The following is a 25,258-nucleotide window of genomic DNA, read 5'->3' as shown; positions in this document are numbered from 1 at the left end:
TTTTTTTTTTTTTTTTTTTTTTTTGGATTATTCACATTTTATTTTTATTCGGAATGATATTGACTGTCACAGCGTCTCCGCGAAATCACTGATCCCACTTCATCCCCATCCGCCACAAAAGAAGAGAACCCATACCACCATCTCCGCATCACAGTGACAAGCGGAGGCTGCCACGGCTTCCAGTATCTCATGTCCCTGGAAGCGGCCTCGAAGATCGACGCCGAGGAAGACACAATCTTCGAAGCGGAATACACCCCCGAAGAAGGGTCGCCTGAGAGCGCCGGCCAAGCCAAGGTCGTCATGGACGAGCCTTCCCTGGAGCTTCTTTACGGAAGTACAGTGGACTACACGATGGAGTTGATTGGCAGTCAGTTCAAGATCGTTGACAATCCCCGTGCGACGAGCAACTGTGGTTGCGGTACTAGCTTTGATGTAACCGATTAGAATGGCTATCTTATGTCTCTGTATTTGTATAGCATACGTTTCTGCAGATAGAATACTTTTTACTATACCCCCAGTCTCTCTTTTTTGGTGTGAATTGGAAAAAAATGTCATCATCTATTTCATCATGCGAATTTCCTACCACATTTTTGCCCTCTGCTATTTAGATCCTCTGGGTGTTGTTGTGCATGTTATGCACATGTTGAACATGAACAGTAAGTAAATCAAGTATAGTTAAGCATCGAATACGCCCCAAACAAGCCTCTAGACTTTTGTAACCACCCCAAACCTGTAATCGGAGTAGAGTCCAAGGTTGTAACCCTGATGAAAACATGGACAACGAAAATAAAAAAGCAAAAGGAAAAATAGTGGGGAAGGGTGAAAACAAGAGAGAATAATAATAAGAAAAAATTCATGGTATTGCTGGGGTACTGAGAGGTGATTATGAGGTTGGGTTTGCCCATTCCCTCTCTCACCACAACTGTTTGTCTTTCCACTGCTACTTCCCTCACTCCCGGTATGTTGCTTCTGTTTTCTCCTACCTGCGGCTGGTGGGGGGATCCCGTGTTATCGAAGGTTACTTCCATATGTGCGTATACGGGTATACAGCACGTATCTCATTCTTTCTTTCGAGTGCGCGGTCGCCTGATTCCTTTATAAAGCTCGGACGCCTTAGTAGACGCGGGCCAGGTTCCTCAGGTACCAGTCCACCAGACGGCGGCCCGCCTTGGTCTCGCTGACGTGGATCAGGTCATTCTCCAGAGCGTAGTCCAGGTCGTTGACACTGACTGACTCACCCTCCAACAGACCGCCCTCGACCCAGCGAACCTGACGGCTGCGCTGCTTGTTCACCAACAGCCAGGAGTGGAGCTTCTCGGGCTCGACCTCCAGGAAGCCAGCCAGCTTCTGCAGATCCATGGTGGTGTACAGCTTCAGGTAAGAGCGGATGGTAGGGTTGTACAGTGTGTTCTTGACCTCATCCATGAAGATAGCCGTGTGGTGGTCGACGGGGTCGACGTTGATGGACGGATTGTCGAAATCAGGGGGAGTGGGGCTGATAAACTTGGGGCAAGCAGAGCGGAAGAGCTCCTCGAACAGAGGGAGGGCCTCGGGGCCACCGCGCTGGAGACGGTTGAGCTGCTCGCCGTACTTCTCGCGGAGGGCGGAGTGGATGGTGTCGTCGAGACGGGTGGGGTGGAGAGCAACGCAGATGGCAATCAGAGCGTACATCTGGTCGTTCTTCTTGGCGATAGCATCGTAGCTATTGCCACCCTTCTGGAAGTTCTTGGTCCGGGAGACGTAGACCAGGATGTGGCTGAACATGCGGATGGCGTCACCATAACGGCGCATCATCATGTAGGAGAAACCCACATAGTAGTAAGTGGTGAAGTGGGCAGCCATGACACGGGCGAACATAGCCTTCTTGTTCATTTCGATGTCGTCCAGAGTCTTGATGGCAAGGCTGAAGTCACCTAGCAAGCAGTGAACACGCAGAAGTCCGATGATGGAGAAATATCCGAGCATCTTGTACAACGGGCGAGAGCCATACTCTCCAGCGAACGCTAGGGGGTCCTCTCCACGCTTGATGGCAGCCAGTTGCTCGTTGATCTGGGACCTTTGGATAAGGGAGTAAAGAACGTTGAGCACGGAGTAGCAACCCCATGTATTCGGGTTCTCACGCAGAAGCTGTGCCTCTTCCTCGTTGGAACCGCTGCGAGCGACACGGTTGCGGTAACGACAGAATGACTCGAATTGGTAGATGAACTCATCGATCACGTCCCAAGCCCAATAGTACTGTTCAAATAAAGAGATTCGTTAGTACAGTGTAATGCAACGGGCTGGGCGCACACGTTGGGCGGGGGTTCTGGGGCATGCACGGAGCAAAGTACATACAGCCCCAAACATCCAGTTAAAAAAGAAAAAAAAAAGTGAGAACATACAGAAGGAACTTCCAGTTCAACAGGACCATCCGAGTTGAGGATGTAGTGGAACAGGCTGCAGTAGTTGTCGTAGCTTGCAAACTTGGTCTCCAATGTGGCCTGGTATTCAAGAGGGGTCGCAGCAGCGGCAAGTTGTGCCTGGAGGTCTTGTGTCTGAGAGCCAGTTCCAAGTGATGTAGTCCGGTCCAATTCGCTCATGCCATCGTCGAAGTTGACCTGCTCGCGGTAGTCGTTAACGAGCGCTTCCTCTTCAACATCGGACTCGTCGTTCAGGTTAGGGTGCGCATTAGCGCGGTCTTCGTACGACATGTTGACAAAAAAAAAGTCTGCGGGATGGAACTGGAATAATCCAGTAAGCGGTCGACTGAGAGTAGGGCGAAGGAGAGTAGGCACGTCGTCTGGCGGGTAACTCGGCGTCGGCGTGTGGGATTTCGATTGTTTCGGCGGTTGAATTTTGAGGGTTTTCGCTTGGCCCGGGTTTGTGCTTATCTTATCTGCGCATAACTAGTTAACAAAAACTGATGAGTCAGCTATGAAAGAGGGGATTGTTGGAAAACCTCACGTAGCAATGAAACTACCAACTACCTACCGAACTGGTACTCACTGTACGTCTGGTCCCCACAGATATTTCTCCCTATTTCGCCAGATATTGATATTGTGATACTTTCCTGAAGCTACAACTAAAACTAGCTCCTGTCAAAAAAGAAAAAAAGAGAATAATAATAAAAAGATAAAGAGCATCCTTCGTGTCAATCATTGCACTACTCTACTCTAACCAACTAGTATAAATTGGTCTGGATACAGCTCGCTCCATATCTTGGTTTGTTAATTAGAACAACGTTGAACTACTCTATGGCATATATATGAAATATTGTAGGAGATCAGCCTGGAACCACATCTCTGTTCTAGTCACCGAGATGACCTGCAAGGCAAGCATGCCGTAACTTGTAATATGCGAGTTGGTGGAAGGTCACTTGAATATTGGAGTACCGAGAGCCGCTGGATCACCCCGTTGTGGGCTAACCGATAGTATAGTCGTAGAAGATGGAGCCATTTGCAGTCGTGTGCTGCCCCAACCTGCGACTGGCGATGCCAGGAGATAAGGAGACTGCAGCAGAGTAGTGATGCCGCCAACTCTCCGAAAGAAAGACCTACCAATTGCAAGGAGGGCTGTCCATGATCAGTGACCATCCCCGGGGATCATTTGTTGGCCAATGAGGCATTTCCGGAAAACATATCCAGCCGACCTTTCATCCAGTTATCATTTCATAGACCCATGGCAGGCGATCCAGTCTCTTTTCCTCCAAGTTGCCCACCTCATCTTGTTTTTTATCCCTCCCATTCTTTCCTAGATCACTTTCTGATCTCAATTTCAACAATCCACAAGTGCACCTAAGACAAGTCCGCTAGCAACCCCTTACGAAAAGAAATGAATCCCCTTACTGCCTGACCCCAGCTTTGCTCAAGTCACAGTTACTGACAGGTGGTTAACCATACTCAGTGAAACACCACCGAGTATCGTATAATGACAGGTTGGTTGGAGTGGAACGGTTGGGGTGGAACGCTAATTCACGCAAGATGGCTCCGCACAGTACACAATTGTTTGACCGACAGACTGGCCTCCGCCGCTTCCTCTCTCATACGTTTCTCACATAACGTCCTCTCCCCCTTGACCCGCGTCAATGAATATGTCTTTCTACATTGTCGATAAGTAAGCCGCCGGCTTGCTACAGCAGTTCGGAGACGATATACATACCATAAAAAAGAGACCAAGCTAGAGCCACTGGGACGATTCTAAATCTCGGTGGTCCAACACCGCACCAGCTTCAGGTGGAAGCTTGATGCTCAATGAATTGGCTGTGCATTCTATATCCGCGAGCATATCTTTCGCCAGGGAGAACCTCTTGCTGAAGGCCACCAAGAACCGACACAACTCAACGAATGCTTCTTTGAGGTCATCGTCACAGTCGTCCAAAACTGTGAGCAAGATAAGGGAGCTAGCATTGGTAGGCTCCAGCATCTGGCCGGGGACATGTCTAAGCCCATAGGCCTCATGGTATAGGAGGAGATAATCAGCAATTCGCTTTGCTGATTGGAGTCGGATGAATCTAGCCTGGTCAATTTGAGTCGGATGCGACATGGCGACAAAATCTTCGTGATTCAAGAGAAAATCGAAAAACCGTATGATTGTATGGTGATATCTGATACTGCAACGGCCATAGTCAATATACCGCAATTGAATTGGCCAAGACGCTTCACTCTTACTGCAAGTTCAATATTTGAGGAACCTGTACGCTCTCCTTGTCGATTCCCAGAGGACGGGGCAGGTTTCTGAGCCACGTTTCTAGCCGAGTGTACATGGCGCTGACCGCTATACGTAGGTCGCCAATGGCCATATCAAACGCTTTGTCAAACAGCAGGTCTTGCATGTTGACAACTAGTTCCGTGAAGTCCACGGTTTGGATCATTATCTCCCGGAGCAATGCTGGCTTTTTTAGATATTCAATATGATTCGACCGAGGATAGGGGATCCATACGACATCGTCATCGACGGTGTCTCTCCCACGAAGCTGGAAAATCGGGGGTCTTAGATTCACGGGTTTCCGAGATTCCATGGATACTTGCCTGCAGAGCAGAGTCAGTCAAACCACAGAATGGACATGCCACCAAAGAGCCATACGAGTTGAGAACGAATAACGCCCAGGCAGTGCTCATTCCAACAGATCGCACATCGACAGGCATGTCTTTCCATTTGCTATGCTCTGTCCTCGGCGCCTGAAACAGCCCGAAATCTTGTCCAAGCTGCACGGCTTGCCTGAGCATCAGCCAGCTAATGTTTGGTCTTCCCTTCAGTTTTAGCCTGTAAACTGTCAATGACATCGCCACAGCAAGTTGATAACACAATGAGGGTCACACATACACATGACTCAATAGGGCAAGAGCCTGAATATTGGCCAAGGATGGACGACCTTCTTCGGCTTTCCACAAACGTTCTGCTTCATAGAAGAAGTTCGCCCCCTTGGAGGCCACATCTCCGGGAATAGCGAAGGCTTCCGGGAAATCAGAATATGTCTAATCAAGTTAGAATGGACTACTAATCAAGCAGATAAAGGAAAATGCAGCAACATCATACATACGCTTGCAACTGCTAGCATACTATTTACAAGGAAAGAGGTGCAAAACTCTGTGTTTTTGTTGCCCTCTCTCATATGTCTCAAAAACACTTTCTGATCAACTAACTGTGACAAAGGATGGTCCCATGTGAAGTACATAGAGATCAAATGCGAAACGAGATGGTCATCGTCGGTGACGGCCGTCCAAGGCTGAGCTGGCACATGGAATACAGGGATATCGCAGAGCTTTTCTAGGGTTATCCGAGATTGAGCATCAGCAGCCAAACGTTCCTGTTGGGCTATGGCGTCCTCCGCGGTCCCTACGGTTCTGGCGTTTTCAGAGCCCGCGTCACTCATGTCGGCTGGCGCATCCACAACAGTGGCGACGTTGGATAAAAACGTATTGCCGCGTATGGTCTCTAATATATGATTGACCTTGTCTTCATCCGGCGAGCGGAGCGACTCTAGCAAGGAATATAGCAAACCTCGGTAGTACTCCAGCTCCCCGAGAGTGCGTCTAGCAGCGACCTTACGCCTAAGGTCAAGCGTTTCATCGAAGACGCATTCAGCGTCTGTGTTCTGACATGCTTTACAGGGTGCAGGGCGTCCGGTGCACTACAAAATGGAGTAGAGATGTCAGTGGTGAATCCATGGAGACAAGCAGAAAGCAGAACAAAAGCTCCTCATAAATTGGTCGATCCGTGGCAGTATCCTCATTCTCGGTGGTAGGGGCAGAGCCTCTGTTCGTCTTACCTTGCGTTTCGCTTGTTTACACGGCAGACAGGCCGTGGAGTTTTTCCTCGGCTTCATCAAAGTGAAGGATTGTTTTTTGACTGGACCGCGAGGCCCTGGAGCGAGCGCTGGAAGGTGATCCTCCGAAGACATCTTTAAGTCGCACATATACTCTCTGGGGATAAGAAAAGGATCATCGCCAATATATGGGATTTAAATCTGCCTTGTCTGCGGTGTGCTCAGTCAAGGATATCGGAAATGATCTAAACAGATGACAAAATTATTTTTAGATCGATCGATCATCCGGCAGGAATGTTCACAGCGTTGGGCAACATCAAAGTCGTTACGACTTTAAAGAAGCCCCACCAGCTTTAACCTCTAGCTCCTCTCACGGTGATTCAACGCCTTCAGGGATGTCGACGAGTACCTTGAGCACTGCGCATAGCAGCCATGGCTTGTGAGAGCGTTGGTAATGTAATACCTTTAGCGGTCGGTAGTTGCTAAGAAGCTGCGTCTCCCAAACCCAAAGACAAAGAATCGACGCGAAAGGCTTCAGGTGCAGATTACAAGAAGAGGCATCGATTATCAGTGGCTAAGGAGTCTCCTTTCGCAGGGGTAGTGGGGACAAGAAAAAACACAAGAAGACAATCGATTTAAAAATGGTGGTGGGTGAAACAGGCCCCCTTTACTTACTCAAAAAAGGTTGCAGAAAGGCCTCGATACAGCTATTATCAGACAGTTTGGAACCGTGGTTAAGATCCATGGGAACCTGCTGAATGGTGCTTGTAAGGGAGCATATATGAAAACCAGCTTCTGCGGGCTAAGATCAGATCTCTGACTCGTGGGCAAAAAGTCTCTGCCCAGCCACTGCATGGGAATTTGCTTTGACTCCAGGTCCCTGAGCAGCAATCCACGACCGACTCCGCCTCTGCACTCCAGAGGAAGTTCCGGACCACGGCCGCCGTCGATGCACATGCAGCCCGTTGGGGAAGGATGTCCTATGCCTGTTTTATTGGCCAGGGGTGTTGTTTAGTGGATACTTGTCAACCGATCCTCGTTGATTCTTGGCTTTGACATCGAAAATTCCTCATACCGTCGCCAGAATCACTACGAGGTACCTAGCGAAGACGCGCAGCTGTCTTGAGTGGCGTCAATCCCGAGTCTTGGTGTGCAAAACAGACGTAATATTGACATGATGTTATGCATGGATGATTAACCTGGCCTTCCTTATGCTAGTGGATACTCCCGCCTCTATTGGGCACACGCGTATCCGGAAATGGAGCGACCATGCGACCGATGGCTATGCTTGTGCTGTATGTTAGGGTGCAACTAAAACCTAGCAAACAAACCAACTCAAAAACAGGTTGGGAGACAATCAGCACCTGACTGGCAACTAAGCAAGGAGAAATATGATTGGACAAGCCTATGAGAACGCCCCCGGTGTGACTGAAAACTATAATTCATACAATAGGCGGAAAAGATCACCGAAAGGTCGATCGCCGAACGATGAGAGTTTTTTCTTAAGGCTCTCTTTTCCTTGTCCCACCCACACAAATCCTGACCTTTCATTCAAACCCTTTTCCACACAATATGCCAGAAATTTTTAATATCGACGCCGATCTTACATCAGCCAGCCCCGATCTAACGCTGGTGGACACGGGAGGGTTGGATGAACTCTTTTACTCCTATGTATATGTCATGAGGACTCAACTTCTTTAAAGCTCGTGCCGTATACTCAACCCACATATGAATGGCCAAGATGCTACGTCAGTCGTCTTCGGCACTTTCCCTTCCCTTGAAGAAGTGAGGGCGTCAAAACTCGGGTCCACGAGTGGCATAAAAGTGGCGAATTGGCTCCGCGATGGTTCCGGAGTCTGCTTTCCAATTCTAGACATCACACGGTAGCTTACTCTCCACCGACCACGAGATATCATTCGCAGTGGAGCCTCAACCTAATATATTGTAAGCTTTGGCGTTTTGGCAATTCTCGTGGTCGGTGGTATGGCAGAGAACAAAGGGTCCATACCAGACCATGGAGTTAGTGGCAACCTACCTGGCCAATCGGTATGTACCGTGCTGCAGAACATGGTTTACCTAAATGGACCAGCAATGACTGATTTCTAATGGATCTGTCGTTGGTTTATTTTTATTTTTTCCTTTTTTGGCGTCTTTCCTAGATGATAGATGAACCACAGTTTCCAGGTTCCTTATCATGCTGATTTAGACGCCAAGATTCCCTGTGACGTGACTCGATGCATGAGCACAAGTACTGTACATACTCTAACCCAAGCCTCCATCTAAGTAATCACATGACATGAAGATAGGACATGTATCTTGGGTCCCAACAATTCACGGAGTTTGGACCCTTGATGGCATATCCTGAGTATTACAACTGCTGGTTACAGTACCCTTAAGTAGCATACTACGTATTGAAGTCGACTTATCGATCGTCGACCGCTTTTCTGTAGCCACAGCCAAGTCAACTGCAAAGCTGCCAGGACCACCTACCCTCTGAGCAAGGATCTACTCATAAGCAGCCTGATCCCCGGCCTTAGTCGGTGAAAAGGTACCACATCGAGTTCGCGCATCTCGGGCGACACTGCAGGTAATAGTGCGATGCTCAACCCGAGGTTTATGCAACTCAAACAAAGAGTCCGGTATGCAAGAATGAGAGTCTCAAAAAAAGGGGGGGCTTGTGGGAACATCAACCAGCCTAGCCCTAGAGAGGACAGAGAAGGAGAATGTATTTTGGGAGGCGGAAGGGGTGGACCTCTTCCAAACACAGTATTATTGTCATATGGGTTAGCTGTATGTGCTATTGACAGGGTACCAGCCCCTTGTATTCCTTGGCATATATCCCTTGGGAGGAGAGAGCGTGCTGGCTTAACTACTTGTTTGTCCCCTTGTCCTACAAGCTAGTTTAATCACAATCACTTTGGAGTGACCAGTTTCCTCATAGTGTGCTAGAAATGAGACGACAAGGGGCGTTGAAAGATTGTTTTCCTCTTTCGTTTTTATCGTCTTTCGAGAGTAGTATTTCTCAATGTCTTTCTTCGGCTCTGAAACAAGTTCCAGATCGTATAATGAAAGTAAGGTAAGTGGCTGAAGGGTCATTCATCGTTATAGAACATAAGCCCCATATTCATATCCGTTGAGGGACCGGGGGTTGACAGAAGAAAACATGCAAAAAATTGAGTCCATCACATTAGGTACCTTTTCCTTTCTATATATGCATATATATAGTAGTATTATTATTAATAATAATAAATGAATGAGGGTCATCTACTACCTATACTTGCGACGCCTTAGTACTCTTGAAGGTATTCTCTCCTATTCTTATTGAATATAACTAACTCGAACACCTACGCTTACCTATGGAGGTGTACTTTTGAAAAAGCCCGAGATAGCTAGTGGACTTTCGCTCTATCCTCTTACACATACAAGAAGGCTTCCTACAGTTGAGGTAGATTAGTAGTCGGATTAGTAAAGCGTTCTTTAGGCCGGCTGCCTTTTTCTGTACAGGAACAGGGGGGAGATTATTGTGCTACTATGTGGATTGTCGAGAAGAATGAGGATGTGTACTGTACCAGGATTCTCATAGTAAATTAAGTAGTTATTAGAGGTATCGTTCCCTTCTTCTCCCCTCTGATTGGCTAGTGGGCAGTGAATAGTGCAGAGAGTTGACTGCCATGGCGCACAAACAAACCAAGAATCTCAGGGCAAGGAATAGAGTGATTGCGATGCTGTGAAAGAGTCGAAGTCAACTTCCTGTACCCAGAACATGATAGGAGGGGCGAGTAAGACTGGAAGAAGGTCGAAAATACTCCAGGGGGACGGAGGTATGAGCTAATCCGACCACAGATTTGCCCTGGTGGGTCTTCGAAATGCAGCATGATCGAGCTTTGATTATGTCAATCTGCATAAGATCTACCTCCTCCATTGACTCGTATGATTGATTTGCGTTGAAGTCTTAATGTTAGTTACTTGAAGTACTCCGTACCTGCTGTATATTATCTACTTCCCAAATTTGTTCCTTATGCAACATGGAATCCCGGCTGCACGTCGAAGAAATCAAAAAGGGTCCCCCACTTTCCTACCATGATGATATCAGAGCCTTCACGCGTCAGTATGCCGGGTCCCTCGATGCGCAAGATCCTCTGCGTCATTTCAGGGACGAATTCCTTATCCCGTCAAAGAAAGACCTGAAGCGGAGGGTTTTGAATGTTAATGGGAGTATGTCCTCGTTTCACCACAGATTCCCATACCGCTGACCGATTGTATTTGTTATTGTAACCTAGATATTGACGACTCCTCCGACCCAAGAAGCATCTACCTCTGCGGCAACTCATTAGGTCTCCAGCCTCGGAACACCCGGAAATATCTCGAGCACTATCTACGGACCTGGGCAATTAAAGGCGTCACTGGACACTTCACGCCACACGATGATCAACTACTTCCCCCGTTCGTTGATGTCGATGAAGCTGGGTCAAAACTCATGGCTCCCATTGTGGGAGCGCTACAGAGTGAAGTGGCGGTAATGGGAACATTAACGGCAAACTTGCACATCTTGATGGCAAGCTTTTACCAGCCAACTAAAGAGAAGTATAAGATTATTATCGAGGGGAAAGCATTCCCAAGTGACCATGTAAGCCCACCTACCTCACTCCTTCCCTGACAGAAGATAAGGGATAGTGCTGATGCCAATGCGAATTAGTATGCCGTGGAGTCTCAAATCCAACACCATAATCTGGATCCGAAAGATGCTATGATTCTAATTGAGCCCGAGAACCTCGATCGTCCAATCCTGGATACCGAGAAAATCCTCAGGGTGATCGACGAGCATGCCTCAAGTACAGCTCTTATTCTCCTTTCCGCGATCCAATTCTATACCGGACAATACTTCGATATCGAGAAGATCACAGCTCATGCCCACTCTAGGGGCATCGTAATCGGCTGGGACTGTGCTCATGCGGCGGGCAATGTCGATTTACGACTGCACGATTGGAACGTGGATTTTGCTGTCTGGTGCAACTATAAGTATCTCAACAGTGGACCGGGAGGAATGGCTGGACTGTTCGTCCATGAGAAGCATGGGCGAGTGGACATGGGCAAGGCCGGTTCCAAGGATAAGCCTTTTCGTCCGCGGTTGTCTGGCTGGTGGGGTGACGACAAAAAGACTCGGTTCCGGATGGAGAACAGTAGGCGAAATTTATTACCGTTCACTTGTTCTTAACTAACCCAGCTTACAGGATTCGTGCCGCAGCCAGGCGCAGCTGGATTCCAGCTATCGAATCCGTCCGTCTTGGATATGAACGCGGTGATAGCATCCCTCGAGATCTTCAATCGGACATCAATGGCTGAGATCCGCCAAAAGTCCCTGAACCTCACGGGCTACTTAGAACATCTCCTCGTGAAATACCCCATTGACGCTACTCCGGAGGACAAGCCCTTCTCTATTATCACACCTTCGAACCCAGCTGAGCGAGGCGCCCAGCTGAGTATACGCTTGGGCTCGGGCCTTCTAGACAGTGTCTTAGAGGTTCTGGAGGAGAGCGGAGTGGTAGTTGATGAGAGAAAGCCGGACGTCATTAGAGTTGCGCCAGCGCCTCTATATAATACATATGCGGACGTGTGGCAGTTCTGCCAGATCTTCTTCGATGCTTGTCGAAAGGCAGTAAGGGCCAGAAAGTAAAGACTTTGGATAGGATGCAGCTTATCTTGACTACTCACAATCTTGTGAGAGATATTGGGTATCGTGATGTTAAGACTAGCAGCCCATCATCAGTGACCATAGTGATGACCTTATACACCATTTTAAAGTACTCACATACAACCTCTCGAATCAGGATCTGCTAACTCTAGTCCTAACAGCGCAAGTTCGAGATTGTCACGCTCTACCTTTTTTTTTTTTTCCAGGTTCTCTGTGACATTATCCTACGTAATGAGCTAGACCGACTGTCTTTCATGGAGCTGCTAGCAAACCCCAATAAGCGCGAGTATATATAGATCCCGCAAATTTCACTAACAGCTTCTATGATCCTATCTCACAGAAAGGAATGTACACTCACGGAGTTACGGTCGTCATCGCAAAAGGCCCAGCTGCCATTATACGTGCGAATATCCATCGCTGTACATATGCTCCAACATAGTGTGGTATATCTTGAATTGCGCGCGCATGATTGCTTTGGTATCTATTTTTCTTGAGCTATTATCACCGATCAACTTAAAGCAAAATAAGCCCTCTCCAGCGGTTGCCGTTCCGACTCCCAAGCTAACCAATCCGAACTCGTGGTCCTATTCAGGAAGAAATGCGTTAGTAAACCAAAACCATCATCCAAAAATCGACGAGACAAAGCTGGGCTTAATAGAAGAACGCAAAGAGGGACAGCAGTAACATACGGTAAAAGTCCCATGGCATTAACCTTCCACACTCCCAACCCCAATAGCACGAATTGCATCAACACATAAACAGCTTTCACCCCGAGAAGCTTCCCCCGTGTGGTTTCCGTATCAAACTTAGCAAAGACCGTATTCGTATTGATCAAGCCTTGGATTGGACCCTTGAAGAGCATGAAGACCATCATGATACTGAAGATCTGGAGGCTGTTTCCGGACATATACATCATAATCGCGTTCATTGGAATTTGCTTGGACGGTGCGAGGGCGATTTCCCACGCCTTCTTCACCTTCAGCGTATCGGTTTCGACGGGTTTGGATGCGGCGGTGGATACGGATTGTTGCGTGCGCTGGAAGTCGCAGGTGGTTAGTTGAACTCGTTCTCGAAGGCGTGATTGTTTAACTGAAATGACATACGTTCTTTCCTCCTATTTTGTTACTAGTGAAGCCCGGGGGGTCGGGGATGCTGGACGCTGCCTTTGTAGGCTTCGGCGCAGGGGAGTTCAAGGCCACCACCCATTGCGGTGGAGGGACGGGGTTGAGAGGTCGGGAGGCCATGATAGATCGGAAGGTGGGAAAAGAGAAAAGATGGCGACAAAAAGGTGACTAGAATTCAAAATTTTGTTTAAGAGTCTTGAAGGAAAGCCCAAAGGTGGAAGAGGGAAGGGTTGAGTGGTGGTGGTGGTGATGATGATGATGATCATAAATGGAATTTCTCCACAAGCGCGCGGAGTTGGCGGCAACCGATCCACTCCTGAGTCTCGCCTTGCTAAGGGACGAACTATCGCCAAACGGTTTCACTTCCCATCAATGTTTTGTTCTCCTTTTTAATTCTGCTCTCAAATCTGTGAAGCAGTCAATTCTAAAATTCTAAACATAGTGACCGGACCAGGCAACAAGACGACCCCTTAGATGTTGTTGCCTGTGCCAGTTTGACAATTCCACTGAAGTCTACCCGACAATAGAAGGCATGGAGCTATCGGAGCAACAGGCCAGCTAAGAATTCCTCGAAGCTATTCTTGCTACGCAATCGGTCCTTCGATTCGTCCTCTACGAGAGCCTATGCGATCTTGATCTCCGAGAAGGAGGAGAAGCGATTTGAACAGAAAAACCCGCATCATTCCACGGAACAGGGAGAAAATCTTCATCTGCTCACCGAAGTGCCATCATGAGTTCCAGCGGAGGAGATGCGAAGCTGTTCGCTAGGGTATGTTTCGTCTTGTTTATGTGCTGCACCGTCGGAGTTCAAGCCGTATCGATCGGCGGCTGGCAGACCACTTATCATTATCCCCTCATCCCCTCATGTTGGTTGAGCCTACCTTATATGTGGTTTGGCTTAGCCCTCAAATGAACTGGTCCCCTCTCGTTCTTAACCTCTCGCCTTTTCAGACCGTGATTTCTATACTATATCATTTCCTCATGCCCTACGGCTTCCCCCAGGCGCTCCTTATAACCTACACTCATCGGAAATTATCACACCCACCTTATGTTACTTAGTGTACTTCCTTATGCAACTCAGCATGGCTTACCATATTCCCGATCTTCACAGGGTAAAGTCGCGGAGTTGCGACAAGAACTCCATAGTGGCGGCAAGAAGGACAAGAACTACTCCGCCAAAAAGATTGCCCTCAAGAAGATCGTCGCAAACATGACTATGAGCAATAACGATATGGTGGCACTATTCCCGGATATTATCGATTGTATGAACTTGCCGAGCTTGGAAATCAAGAAGATGTATGTTGCATTGAGGGTGTCGCATTCTGTGATGGATAATAGTCGCTAATACATTTGCGTTTGGTCACAGGTGCTTTCTTTTCCTAGTCAACTACTCGCGAATGAAACCCGACATTGCCTTGAAGGCACTACCTATCCTCGTTAATGTATGAGCCCTCACATGCTTAATAAATTTGCAACGTTGCTTGGCTTAACCTATGTACAATAGGATATGGAAGACACAAACCCACTTGTGCGAGCCCTGGCGTTACGAACTATTTCATACGTCCATGTGCGGGAGTTCGTCGAAGCGACTGTTCAACCTGTCAAGCGGTTAATGGGGGACATGGATCCATATGTGCGCAAGACCTCCGCATTCTGTGTCGCAAAGCTCTATGAGCATGATAAGAAGCTGGTTGAGAGCTCCGATCTGATCGACAGGTTGAACCACATGTTGAAGGACGAAAACCCTACGGTTGTATCCAGTGTGCTCGCCTCTCTGGTAGATATTTGGGGCCGGAGTGAGACTATCTCTCTGACCATAGACTACACGAGTGCGTCGAAACTGGTCTCGATCCTTCCTGACTGCTCTGAGTACGTTTCTTCACTCCCGGAGTCTGTTCAATTTTCTAACACAGTACAGGTGGGGTCAAACCTACATTCTGGAGGCCCTAATGTCATATGTCCCTCAAGATTCCGCAGAAGCACTCTTGCTAGCAGAACGAGTAGCCCCTCGCTTATCCCATTCGAACTCCGCGGTTGTCCTGACCTCGATCCGCGTCATCCTCTATCTCATGAACTATATTGCTGATGAGAGGCATGTTACTTCCTTGGCTAAGAAGTTATCACCACCTCTTGTCACCCTCCTATCAAAGCCACCAGAAGTACAATACCTGGCGCTTCGAAATGCAATTCTGATACTACAAAAGAGGCCCGAGGTTTTACGAAACGATATTCGGGTGTTCTTTTGTAACTACAACGATCCCATTTACGTCAAAGTGACGAAGCTAGAATTAATATTCATGTTAACAACGGAAGAAAACATCTCTGTCGTACTGGCAGAATTAAGAGAGTAAGTTGGGACCCGGTAAATCTAATGTCTTCAACTAAGAAACGTCTAGGTATGCGACCGAAATTGATGTCCACTTCGTGCGTAAAGCTGTGCGCGCCATTGGAAAGTTAGCGATTAAGATTGAGTCTGCCGCGCGACAATGCATCGATACTCTTCTCGAGCTGGTCAATGCTAAGATCCCTTACATTGTCCAGGAGGCAACCGTTGTTATCCGCAACATTTTCCGCAAGTACCCCAATCAGTATGAAAGCATTATTGGCCGCATCATTCAAAATATCGATGAATTAGACGAGCCTGAGGCGAAGGCCGCAATTATCTGGATCATCGGGCAATACGCCGACCGCATTGAGAATTCAGACGGCCTTCTGCAGGATTACTTAGCTACTTTCCACGATGAGACTATAGAAGTACAGCTCGCTTTATTGACAGCAACCGTCAAATTCTTCATTCAACGCCCGACAAAGGGCCAGCAGCTAGTACCCCAAGTGCTCAAGTGGTGTACCGAGGAAACAGACGACCCGGACCTCCGGGACAGAGGTTACATGTATTGGCGTCTTCTGTCGACGGATCCCAAAACTGCACGACAGGTCGTCATGGGTCAAAAGCCCCCGATCAGCGCAGAAAGCGAGAAGCTGGACTCTCGAACCCTGGAAGAGCTCTGTCTGAACGTCGGCACCCTTGCGACTGTTTACCTGAAACCAGTCCAGCAAGTCTTCCGCTCCGCGCGTACGCGGCGACTACAATATAGCCCTGCCCTACAGAAATCTCAAAATGATGATGGAAGTACTGTGTGGCAATACCAAGTTGACCCGGCTTCCACTACAGTTGTTACGCCTACCTCAGCGACAAACGGCGCGGCTCCGGCACCAGGTGACATGAATGCAGCAGTGAATGCTGCTGATTCCTACTTCAATAGCGTCGGTACTCAGCAGATGGCAGCGCTGGACCTAGGTGGTCGCGGGAATGGTATTGGAGGCGGCGGCGCACTGCAGACGCAGTATGTTGTCACCCAAAATCAGCAACAAGTGTATCAGCCCCAGCTTGCTGGTGGAGCAGCTACGGGAGAGTTATTATTGTTGTAATATAGCCTACCTAAGTTTCTGGTTAGATTTTCTATTTTTTTTTTTTTTTTAATTCGAGAGATGTCAAATGCAGACTTGTGATACCATTTAATCATGTACTTCCCTCTCTCCTCTTCGCAGAAGCCTTTCAGTTTCTACAACTTCTGTGAGAACTGGTAATGGGATCTCATTATCCTCACGGGGCGGGGCTTTTCGAACAACTTGCCAAGTGACCTATTGACAGTGAAACCTCACTGACAATCAGATCTTGCTCAGCACACTCTTCGATATACAACTTGATCTTAGTGTAATTTAAACAATATAGGAGACAAGATTGTCCTGTGGAAGTGGTGATCCCCTTCAATAGTTATCATCTTTTAAGGGATATCATACTTGTCCACTGAATGCATTACAATGAACGTAGCCCATAGGAGACTTTCTCATGAAATGAAGCAGCACATAACCTTGGATAGAAACGCCAGAAAGAACCGCCAAGAACGCTGGATGCAAAAATAAGAGACAATAAGCACTCCCGGGTGACTTAGTGAAACAGACAAAAAAAGATATCAGTCCTCCATCCGAGCGAGCCCACCGCGACTACGCTTAATTCGATCATCCAAATTGTCCTCTTGCAGCTGACGATGCAGGCCTGAAACAAACCGGCCACGTTCGGAGCGCTGTTTCTCGTCTTCCTCACGTTGCTTCTCCTCCATAGCTGTAACATCAGCAATCCGTTGGCGACGAGTTTCTTCTATGTCGTTTGCGTTGGACTGCATCTCTTCTAGCTTCCGCTTGCGCTCTTCTTCGAGTTCCTTTGCTCGATTCGCGGCTCCAGCACCGGCATCACTAGGGCGGTCTCGACCGTATGAGTCTCTGGGACCCCAGTTGTCTCTTCTGTCTCTGTCGTTGTGATGATAAGACCGGTCACGCCGATCATGATCCCTAGAATAGCCATTGCTCCTGTCATCCGTGCGGCGCCTGTCAGAATGGCGATAGTCAGGCCGAGGAGAAGGCGATCGGTCATGTAGAGAGCCTCTACGAGAAGCCCGATCATCCCTCTCATCACGGTCTCCACGTCTGTTCGAACGATAATCCCTATCATCCCTATCTCTGCGCTCCCGATCTTTCCGGTCGCGACCATCCCGTTCATCTCTGCGCCTCCGATGCGACGACCGATCCAACTCAGCAGGAGATCTCGACCTCCGCCGATGCGACCTTCGATGATGCCGACGAGAATCTTCCTCCCCGTCCCTCCTTCTATGCCCCCTCTCCCTCTCCCTCTCCTCCCTAGCAACGAACTTCCGTCTCGCCGCCGCCTCCTTAACCGCATTCTCATACGCTGCCTGCTCTCTTTTCCGAATCTCCATCAACGGATCCGCCATAACCTTCGCCATCATATCTCTCGGATTCCCCCTCCCCGCCACGGGCTGCTGCGCAGCATTCGCCCCCACCAAATCCGCTCCCTTCTCCAACTTCTTACTCTCGTCATTCTTCAACAAGATCCCATCAATCCGCCTCTTCCCCAGCAAATACCCCTCCATCTCCTCCGAGTAATGGCCCGTCGCGCTCGACGGCGCCTGATACATCCAATCGACCCGATTATGCTGCCGCGGCTTGCCCGAGCCCTCCTGCAGGCGCTGAAGTTCCTGAATCTGGCGCTCTTCATCGCGCTCGCGACGAAGCTGTTCGACCTTCTTGCGCTCTTCTAGGGCACGTTTTTCTTCGGACCAGACGCGCTCTTGGTTGCGGAGGAGGGAGGGGTGCCATGATCTTTTGGCGGTGGGGTTAGCTTGAGGGTTTTGGGGTGGGAAGGGTAAGGTGACTTACTTCTTAAGATTTAGATCGCCGCCCATTTTGGTTTTGGGTTTTACTTATTTTTCCCGGGGCAGAGAGGAGAGGGTGGTTTTAGGTCAGGAGTTGGATTGAGCTTCCCGAATGGGAAAGATGGTGTTGCCACCGGGCCGACGTTGTTGCCCTTTTTGTGCCTGAGGCGGCGAGCTTGTGTACTCTCAGGGTAGATTGGAGTTTGCGGGGTCTTTTTGTAAATGAGCAAACTCAGTGCATTTGTTAAGGTTGTGGCTTACTATACTGTGTGAAGTGCTCCTTTAGTTCAGTATCTATAATTCCAGTTGGGGTAGTGTGAAGTGAAGAGTGATATAATTCAATTGCCACTACTAAGAGATAACAGATAACGCAAGAGCTTTACATATTCAAACATAGTGATTAACATCAATACATACATACAAAGAGCTGAGCAGAACATAAGAGCTAGAGTCATGCACAAGTCAACCCAGTAGATATGGCTGCAGCTCATGGATGTACTATGCGAGATTAGCATATACCAGAATCAAATCATTTACTCATCTTCTGTTCAAACACCTGCACTTTCGATATAATTCCCCGAAGGGATTGCGAAGAGAAAGATAAACGATGAACAAAACAGAATGCCTCCCATACCATTCCACGTATTATTCATCAGTCGAATCTAGCCGCACTTCCAACTCATTTGCCCCAGCCAACCCAGCTTCGAGGCATTACTCGCCAGACCTTGCACTCTCCACTGCGCAGGTCGTTGAGTTTGAAGCTTTCTACTTTGACTTTCTTGCTTTCCCTACCCTGTTCCCAGGCGCGGATCTTCTTCTTGGTACCATCCCAGTCGACGACGATGCCAACGTGATCAGGCTTGCCTACTTCGGCGCTGTATTTCTGGTGCATTGTTCCACGGTGGCCTTGGAAGCGTGCGTTGCGAAAGCTGACGATATCACCGGCACGGATTTCATCATTTTGCTGCACGGAGGCGTTGGCTAGATTGGAATAGACCAAGGCACCGTAGGCACGTGAGCCAACAGGCCGCAGCGCATCTGAAAGGGGGCTGAGAAGGTGTTGAATCAGACCGAATGGGGTGCCATCTGCAACAGTTGTATTCTGGATGCCATTCACAGCAGCTGCGATGCGTGTGCCAATTTGGACATGCGCGTTCTCGAGCTGATCCTGACGAGGTTGAAGAGGAGGCGCTTCATGGCGCTGCTCCAAATTTGCATCGGAGGGATTCCGGGGATCAAAGGTCACAGTGATTATAGTCTGAGAGTAGTCGATGAATAGGATATAGACATCCTTAGTAATGGCGGTGTTGCCGCTGTGATTTACAGAACTAGAATCTTCAAAATCGAATAGAACGTCATTCCGATTTTGGAAGGCAGGTGGCGGAGTGTTTGGTTGTGCCCACCACAGTGTGCGTTCTGCCAAATCAACATCCATAGCGATGTAACCCTGATCAACAGAAGGACGGCTTATGTCCATAGACCTCCGCAAATTAGACGGGCCTCTCGGAATATCAAGCGATGCACGGTTGCTCCGTGACGTGGGAGGTGCTTGAGGAGCACCGCTAGGGGGAGGCATGTTGGGGAGTGGAGGTGGAGGTGCCATGGAGGTTCGCCTCTCAGGTGATGTAGGAACGGGGTGGAGCGGCGGTGACTGTACTGGAGATCCTTCGTACAAGTCATCCGAATCATCTCCCGTATCCTCTGGCTGGGCAGTGGGTGGCACTACCGGTCGTCGCTCCGCGGATACAGGCGGCGCTCTTGGGGGAGGCACCCCATGTTGGGGAGCGGTGTAACGGTAAGGATCGTACTCATCATCATCGCCGCCGTAAGACAGCTCTCTGTGAGGGGGGGGCGGTGGGGGTCCTCTGGGAGACTCCACAGAAGCTCTGCCAGCGCTTCTGGGTGGTTGAACAGGGGGCGGTGGTGGGACTGCTCTGGGTGCGGATGGAGGAGGCGGTGGCGGAAGTCGGGTCTCATGGGGACTTCGTGGAGACTGAAGAGAATGATCATCGGTCATGGTACCTTCATCAATGCTTGAATCCCGTCCATGGGCTTTCAATGCATCTTTAAATTTTGCCCCAGACGCGATGTCTGTGTCATAATCACCGTCATACTCCGTGACTTCACCTTCCACTTCCTCACCGGCTTGGCGAGGTTGCGAGGCTGCGCTAACACGGCTATCGGCGGTTGACCTACGACGAAGATCACCAGGAGGCGGAGGAGGTGGCCGAGTTTGCGATGGAATGGGTGGGTTTGCTGGGATTGGCGGGGGTTGGCGACTAAGCCTCTTCTCAGAAGAAAGTGTAGGTGACTTCGGAGACGTGGCATCGTAGGTTGACAAACGACGGGAATCAATATGGTCAGGAATTGGAGGTGCCGGGGCAGATGGAGGAGATGCAGGCTGGTCAGCTGCTGGAGCATGCAGAGACAGGTTTTGGGCGTGCACCGAGAGCTCATCATCCGACTCATCACCCGGGTCGCCGGACGTGGAGTTCTTCGCAGGAGGAACCTGACGGGCTAGTCGGTTAAAATTAGTATGAGCGAAGCAATTAAGATGAGATTAGACTTTTCAGCTTACGTTCAGGAACCGGTCGGGGGAATAGGGGCTGATCCTGTGGGATAGGAGGGGGAACAGGCCGAGTTTCCAGAGGGGGAAGAGGAGGTGCCGGACGGTCTACACAGCACGTATTGTAAGCCAAGGACCATTATAAAAATCAACTTTAAATCTCGCTCTTCATACCTTGAGGTGCTGGTGCTTTGTCAGATGGCACAGGGCGAGGAGGCTCTTCTTGGACAACTTCCTCGACGTCAGGGACTTCTTCCGCAGGATGCTGTTCCGCCAAGGGAGTAGTTGGGGCCCCTTCATCCTCTTTTTCCACCGCTGGAGGAGCAGCTGGCTTGGGGGCATTCATTCCCGGAAGAGCCATAACGGGAACCGGTGGTGCAGCGGCTGGCGAAATGGGCTCCGCGTCTCTATCCTTCCTCTCTTCCGTAGCCGCCTTTGGCTTACGAGGAGCCGCACCAGGAACAGGCATCCCACCAGGAGGGCCAAAGAAACCCATCATACCCATTCCACCACTCATCTTAGCCATCCTTTCACGTAGCTCCATTCTGCGCTTCACCTCTGGGTCGATCTCCTCTTCCTCCGCCCCCTCCTCTTCATTATCTTCTTCATCTTTCTCACCTCCTTCCTTCTTCTGATCCTGAGTTTGAATTACACGACGAGATTCAGTACGAGCACGCTCGTCATAGTCCTCCTTGCTTGTAGAAGTCTCCTCCGCATCTTCAATGTCAGCAGCAGCAGAGTCGTCAGCGTCGTTGGCATCACTCGTCGTGTCCCGTGCAGGGGGCGGAGACAGTGGTGGCTGTGGCACAGGGACGGCCTCGGGCTTCACAGTGTCAACACTATGGTCCCGTGCAGATTCCATAGAGTCCGGCCTCTCAGTATACGAGTCCTCTGTAGGGACGGGTCCCTCATGCGACTCTGTGCGCTTCTTCGGAGGGGGCTTCTTCGGCTTTTCTTTCTTTTGCGCAGCTTCAGCATGACGGGCAGCTTGCTCCAGCTGCTGCTTCTGCAGAAGAGCTATCCGCTCTTTCAAGCTTGTCGGCTTGGGTTGGTCTTGCTCTTTATCGTCGGTGCTCTCGCTCGGGGCAGGCCGGCTCTCAGAAACGGGCGGCTCGCGCAGAACGCCTTCCTGGAGCTCTGGATCCTCTTCTCTCCTATACACCTTTGGGGGAGGCTCCCTAATTGGGGGTATATAGGAATGTTTGCTAGGTGGCGGTGCAACAAACGGTTTCTTAATGAACGAATTAGAGCCCCCCGAGCCGTAGCCCCCCGGCTTAAAAGGCGCAATCGGGGGTGCCGCCGGTTTATTAAATGCTGCAATGCGATCCCTAAATGATGACGCGGCAGGTTTATCAGCAACTGCCGGGGGTAGGGGCTTCGGCGAAGCTTTTGGAGCAGGCTCTTTTGCTTCGGGTGACGGCGGCTGGTACGCTGGAGCAGGTGCTGGCTTGGGCGGGGACTCAACATCAATAGGTGAAGTTTCTGAAGGAGGCGGAGGCGACTGGGGAGGTCTGGGGATGCTCTTTGGCTCAGCCACAGGGGTATCCTCTACCTCGGTCTCCGGCGGGGGATGGCTCTCAACCGGAATCTCGACTGGTACGGGGGCGGGAGGAGGGGCGACATCGGCTTCCTTCTTTGCTCTACTTGGGCGCGTCGGCCGTGGGGGAGCAGGAGGCTCGTACCTCTCCACGAAGTTCTTTGGGAAGATGCCTTCTACCTTGCTGCCCGACTCATTTGTGTATTCGCCATAGTACCACTCCGCATCTTCTACCGCAGTGACGGTGATAATTTGGCCGATTGCAAATGTTAGGTCATCCTCGTGGCTCGACGAATACTCGAAGACCGATTTGACCGTGAACGGTGGGCTAGACATTTGGCAAGCCGGGCCCTGTCGCGGAGATGTGGGACGGTATGTAAGTAAATAGTAGAGGAGCGTACACCACACCGACACTAGACAGTTTGCACGTAGTGAAGCACCGATTTATGCAGCCTTCATGCAAAGGGGCATATGTAGGGATGCTTCGCGGGGAATAGGAGATTTAATTCCAGGATAACTAGAAAGAAGCAACCGAAAATATGTCAGCCTGGTTTGACGTACGTCACAGCATAAACCCTGAGGCTAGCAATCGCCTCCAACAGATGAGGGTTCAAGTTGAATTACTTACTGAGATCAGTGGGAAATAAATCCCGGCAGGATACCAAATCCAGAAACAATGCCAAGGAAAGGAAGAAAAACGTAGGGAGGGGAATAGTATGGGAGAGAGTAGTGAAGGGGGAACGAGAGGAGACACGGAGGTGTAAGGAACGGTCGTCACCTTTTGGCGGGACAAGTTGCTCCACCACGGGGCGATCAGCGGCTAATAATATTCAAAGACCTGCCACCACAACCTCACTAAGGTACATAGATAACTGCCCAAGTGGTTTTTGGGAAATTAGATGTGTGGAGGGGCAAAGCAGTCCTACTGATTGCTAAAAGTGGCGGTCAATTCATACTTCACCTGGCACCCATTCTTGTTCTCATTCTACCATTCCACGAATACTTTTCCTAAATTTATCCAGCCTTCGTCATGGGCGTGGACTGAATAAATAAATCTGGGGTTTGCCTCCCGACCCGAAAAGCACCACCTCACCTCCCATAACCGGCCAACCCGCCAACCATCTCTCTTTCCTTCACACCACTGAAACGTCAAAATACAACAGCATGTCCGCCAGTCGATCTAATTTGAAGACCTCCCTTCCCTCGGCTCATGCTGCTTCCACTCAGATGTCCCAGAACATGCGCCGTGCATCACCAAAGCGCAATGTGTCACGCCAGCAAAAGGGCCCTCCGACCAAACCAGACGCCGATCCACGTCATCTAGCTATAGCTCTACATCATGCGCACCGTATTCAGGCTCAGAAAGACACCGAATCTCTTATATTGAGTCGCATTCTCGAACTCGTCACGTTTCCTTCTTCCCCATCGGCCGATCCTGCCTCTCCGTCACCCGAAGATGCCCGGGCTTTCAAATCTGCCCTTATACCCTTCCAGCCCGCAGACTATGATAATTTAATCCAGGAACGGAATATCGAAGGTCTATGTGGATATGGTCTATGCCCTCGCGAGCATCGTAAGGACGATTCTCGGGGGACTTACCGTATAACGTGGGGTGCCAAAGGAAGCGGGCCTGGTGGTCGGGGACGGGAGATGAACATAGTTCCACGAGAAAAGCTTGAGATGTGGTGTTCGGATGAGTGTGCAGAAAGAGCATTGTACATACGGGTGCAATTAGCCGAGGAGCCTGTGTGGGAAAGGCGTGCCGATGACGCACGGGGTAAGAATTTACTCTTGCTTGAGGAAGGGAGAGCGAGGACTCAGCGAGGGAAGGGCAAAGCAGCCACGGTAGAAAAAGTTACTGGTCAATTGGGTAATTTGCACATGACTGGCACGCCAGGTTCGAGCGATTTGACAAGTGATATGTCTAACCTCTCTGTTCACGATGGTTCTCACTCCCATGAACTAGCCCTGGAACGTGGAGATGCGAACCCAGCATTACGGGCCGGGCGAGTGGATGTTCAGATCCAAGAGAAGGATAATATACCCTATGAGCACGTTGCCGCACCGGAAATGCGTCCCGGAGATGATAAAGGAGGTTCCATCGAAGGATACGTACCCCAGGAATTCTGAAAAAAAAAAGAGAGAGAGAGAAAAGAAAGAAGGAAAAAATGGAAAGTTGTTTCCCAAGAATCTAACATTAGACTCGTTACTTGCACGGTTTGCGCGTTTGCAGGATGATGATACCCGGGCTATGAAGTAGATCCTCCGTATCTAGACAAATAAAGCCCTCTATTTTAGTGAAAAGTACCCCTCCCAGGGGCCCTCTATTTGCCTATGGCCCGAATTTATGCTTTCAGATGTCAGGTAATATATACAAAATCAAAAACATCCTTTCATTTATAGTCTTAGATGGTCCCCAGTTAAATTGCTGAGGCTATTACTCACGACTGTCCATGCAAACCCCCTACCCCTCCCTCATATGCCATATTATTTATTCACTACTAGTCCTCTGAAGTTATATAACCACAAGCAGAGCAACTACGTCGCATATTAATAATTTATTATTCTGGAATTTGCGCGAATCTCGACGTCATCGATATCGGGAAGAAATTAAATTATTGATTTATTCTGGCCCTAATGTTCCAACCCTTCTGATATCGCAGACGACATATGCAGGAAGTAGCCGCGGAATTTACTACTTATCTATGCTCACGACGCGAACAATCGGAGTTAAGTGTTGGCTCCGCTAATGACTCCGTGATTCCACTAAAAGTTGACGCAAACTATAGCCTACATTTGTCATCAGACCGTTAAGGTACTCGAATACCCTATCACATTTAAACGATAACTGGGCTGGTGGACCG

The 25,258-nt window shown here is 49.4% G+C and overlaps 10 protein-coding genes across 10 annotated transcripts; 4 read left to right on the top strand and 6 right to left on the bottom strand.

Annotated features, from left to right (window-relative positions):
- Positions 1-72: 72 nt before the first annotated feature.
- On the top strand, positions 73-444 carry BDW43DRAFT_311423 (HesB/IscA family protein; the record flags this gene model as incomplete). Its single annotated transcript, XM_032047191.1, has 1 exon — positions 73-444. A coding segment is annotated over one exon (372 nt), but the record flags the coding sequence as incomplete, so codon positions are not given.
- Positions 445-1,107: 663 nt separating this feature from the next.
- Positions 1,108-2,809, bottom strand: BDW43DRAFT_92060 (putative eukaryotic translation initiation factor 3 subunit EifCl). Its single transcript, XM_032050708.1, has 2 exons — positions 2,382-2,809; positions 1,108-2,235 (listed from the first exon to the last, which is right to left on the bottom strand). The coding sequence occupies exons 1-2, from the start codon at positions 2,688-2,690 to the stop codon at positions 1,114-1,116; spliced, it is 1,431 nt and encodes a 476-aa protein (XP_031900188.1). The 5' UTR covers positions 2,691-2,809; the 3' UTR covers positions 1,108-1,113.
- A 320-nt stretch (positions 2,810-3,129) lies between these two features.
- Positions 3,130-4,160, bottom strand: BDW43DRAFT_277077 (uncharacterized protein). Its single transcript, XM_032042030.1, has 2 exons — positions 4,138-4,160; positions 3,130-4,077 (listed from the first exon to the last, which is right to left on the bottom strand). Exon 2 carries the CDS (start codon positions 3,570-3,572, stop codon positions 3,291-3,293), a length of 282 nt encoding a protein of 93 aa, XP_031900187.1. The 5' UTR covers positions 3,573-4,077; positions 4,138-4,160; the 3' UTR covers positions 3,130-3,290.
- BDW43DRAFT_319798 (putative C6 transcription factor) lies at positions 3,632-6,379 on the bottom strand (the record flags this gene model as incomplete). Its single annotated transcript, XM_032048976.1, has 5 exons — positions 3,632-4,582; positions 4,647-5,006; positions 5,302-5,453; positions 5,519-6,109; positions 6,248-6,379. 5 exons carry the CDS (start codon positions 6,377-6,379, stop codon positions 4,156-4,158), a joined length of 1,662 nt encoding a protein of 553 aa, XP_031900186.1. The 3' UTR covers positions 3,632-4,155.
- A 3,665-nt stretch (positions 6,380-10,044) lies between these two features.
- Positions 10,045-12,089, top strand: bna5-1 (kynureninase). Its single transcript, XM_032050706.1, has 4 exons — positions 10,045-10,459; positions 10,525-10,871; positions 10,941-11,424; positions 11,476-12,089. Exons 1-4 carry the CDS (start codon positions 10,270-10,272, stop codon positions 11,916-11,918), a joined length of 1,464 nt encoding a protein of 487 aa, XP_031900185.1. The 5' UTR covers positions 10,045-10,269; the 3' UTR covers positions 11,919-12,089.
- A 348-nt stretch (positions 12,090-12,437) lies between these two features.
- BDW43DRAFT_91882 (ER membrane protein complex subunit 4) lies at positions 12,438-13,338 on the bottom strand. Its single transcript, XM_032050707.1, has 3 exons — positions 13,040-13,338; positions 12,626-12,972; positions 12,438-12,520 (listed from the first exon to the last, which is right to left on the bottom strand). The coding sequence occupies exons 1-3, from the start codon at positions 13,178-13,180 to the stop codon at positions 12,445-12,447; spliced, it is 564 nt and encodes a 187-aa protein (XP_031900184.1). The 5' UTR covers positions 13,181-13,338; the 3' UTR covers positions 12,438-12,444.
- A 35-nt stretch (positions 13,339-13,373) lies between these two features.
- Positions 13,374-16,504, top strand: BDW43DRAFT_277041 (putative AP-2 adaptor complex subunit beta). The gene is made up of 5 exons (XM_032042029.1): positions 13,374-14,356; positions 14,427-14,502; positions 14,565-14,929; positions 14,979-15,407; positions 15,457-16,504. The coding sequence occupies exons 1-5, from the start codon at positions 14,109-14,111 to the stop codon at positions 16,487-16,489; spliced, it is 2,151 nt and encodes a 716-aa protein (XP_031900183.1). The 5' UTR covers positions 13,374-14,108; the 3' UTR covers positions 16,490-16,504.
- Positions 16,505-16,608: 104 nt separating this feature from the next.
- cwc25 (U2-type spliceosomal complex subunit CWC25) lies at positions 16,609-18,365 on the bottom strand. Its single transcript, XM_032042028.1, has 2 exons — positions 18,296-18,365; positions 16,609-18,238 (listed from the first exon to the last, which is right to left on the bottom strand). Exons 1-2 carry the CDS (start codon positions 18,319-18,321, stop codon positions 17,035-17,037), a joined length of 1,230 nt encoding a protein of 409 aa, XP_031900182.1. The 5' UTR covers positions 18,322-18,365; the 3' UTR covers positions 16,609-17,034.
- A 241-nt stretch (positions 18,366-18,606) lies between these two features.
- On the bottom strand, positions 18,607-23,163 carry BDW43DRAFT_91862 (SH3 domain protein). Its single transcript, XM_032050705.1, has 3 exons — positions 21,032-23,163; positions 20,870-20,965; positions 18,607-20,808 (listed from the first exon to the last, which is right to left on the bottom strand). Exons 1-3 carry the CDS (start codon positions 22,728-22,730, stop codon positions 18,971-18,973), a joined length of 3,633 nt encoding a protein of 1,210 aa, XP_031900181.1. The 5' UTR covers positions 22,731-23,163; the 3' UTR covers positions 18,607-18,970.
- Positions 23,164-23,187: 24 nt separating this feature from the next.
- On the top strand, positions 23,188-24,698 carry BDW43DRAFT_277035 (Rtr1/RPAP2 family protein phosphatase). Its single transcript, XM_032042027.1, has one exon. It carries the CDS (start codon positions 23,559-23,561, stop codon positions 24,522-24,524), a length of 966 nt encoding a protein of 321 aa, XP_031900180.1. The 5' UTR covers positions 23,188-23,558; the 3' UTR covers positions 24,525-24,698.
- Positions 24,699-25,258: the final 560 nt, after the last annotated feature.

The sequence above is a fragment of the Aspergillus alliaceus genome (assembly GCF_009176365.1).
Source record: "Aspergillus alliaceus strain CBS 536.65 unplaced genomic scaffold BDW43scaffold_23, whole genome shotgun sequence".
Lineage (NCBI taxonomy): Eukaryota > Fungi > Ascomycota > Eurotiomycetes > Eurotiales > Aspergillaceae > Aspergillus > Aspergillus alliaceus.
The sequence above is the reverse complement of the archived record's forward strand: the minus strand, read 5'-3'. Positions and strand labels throughout refer to the sequence as shown.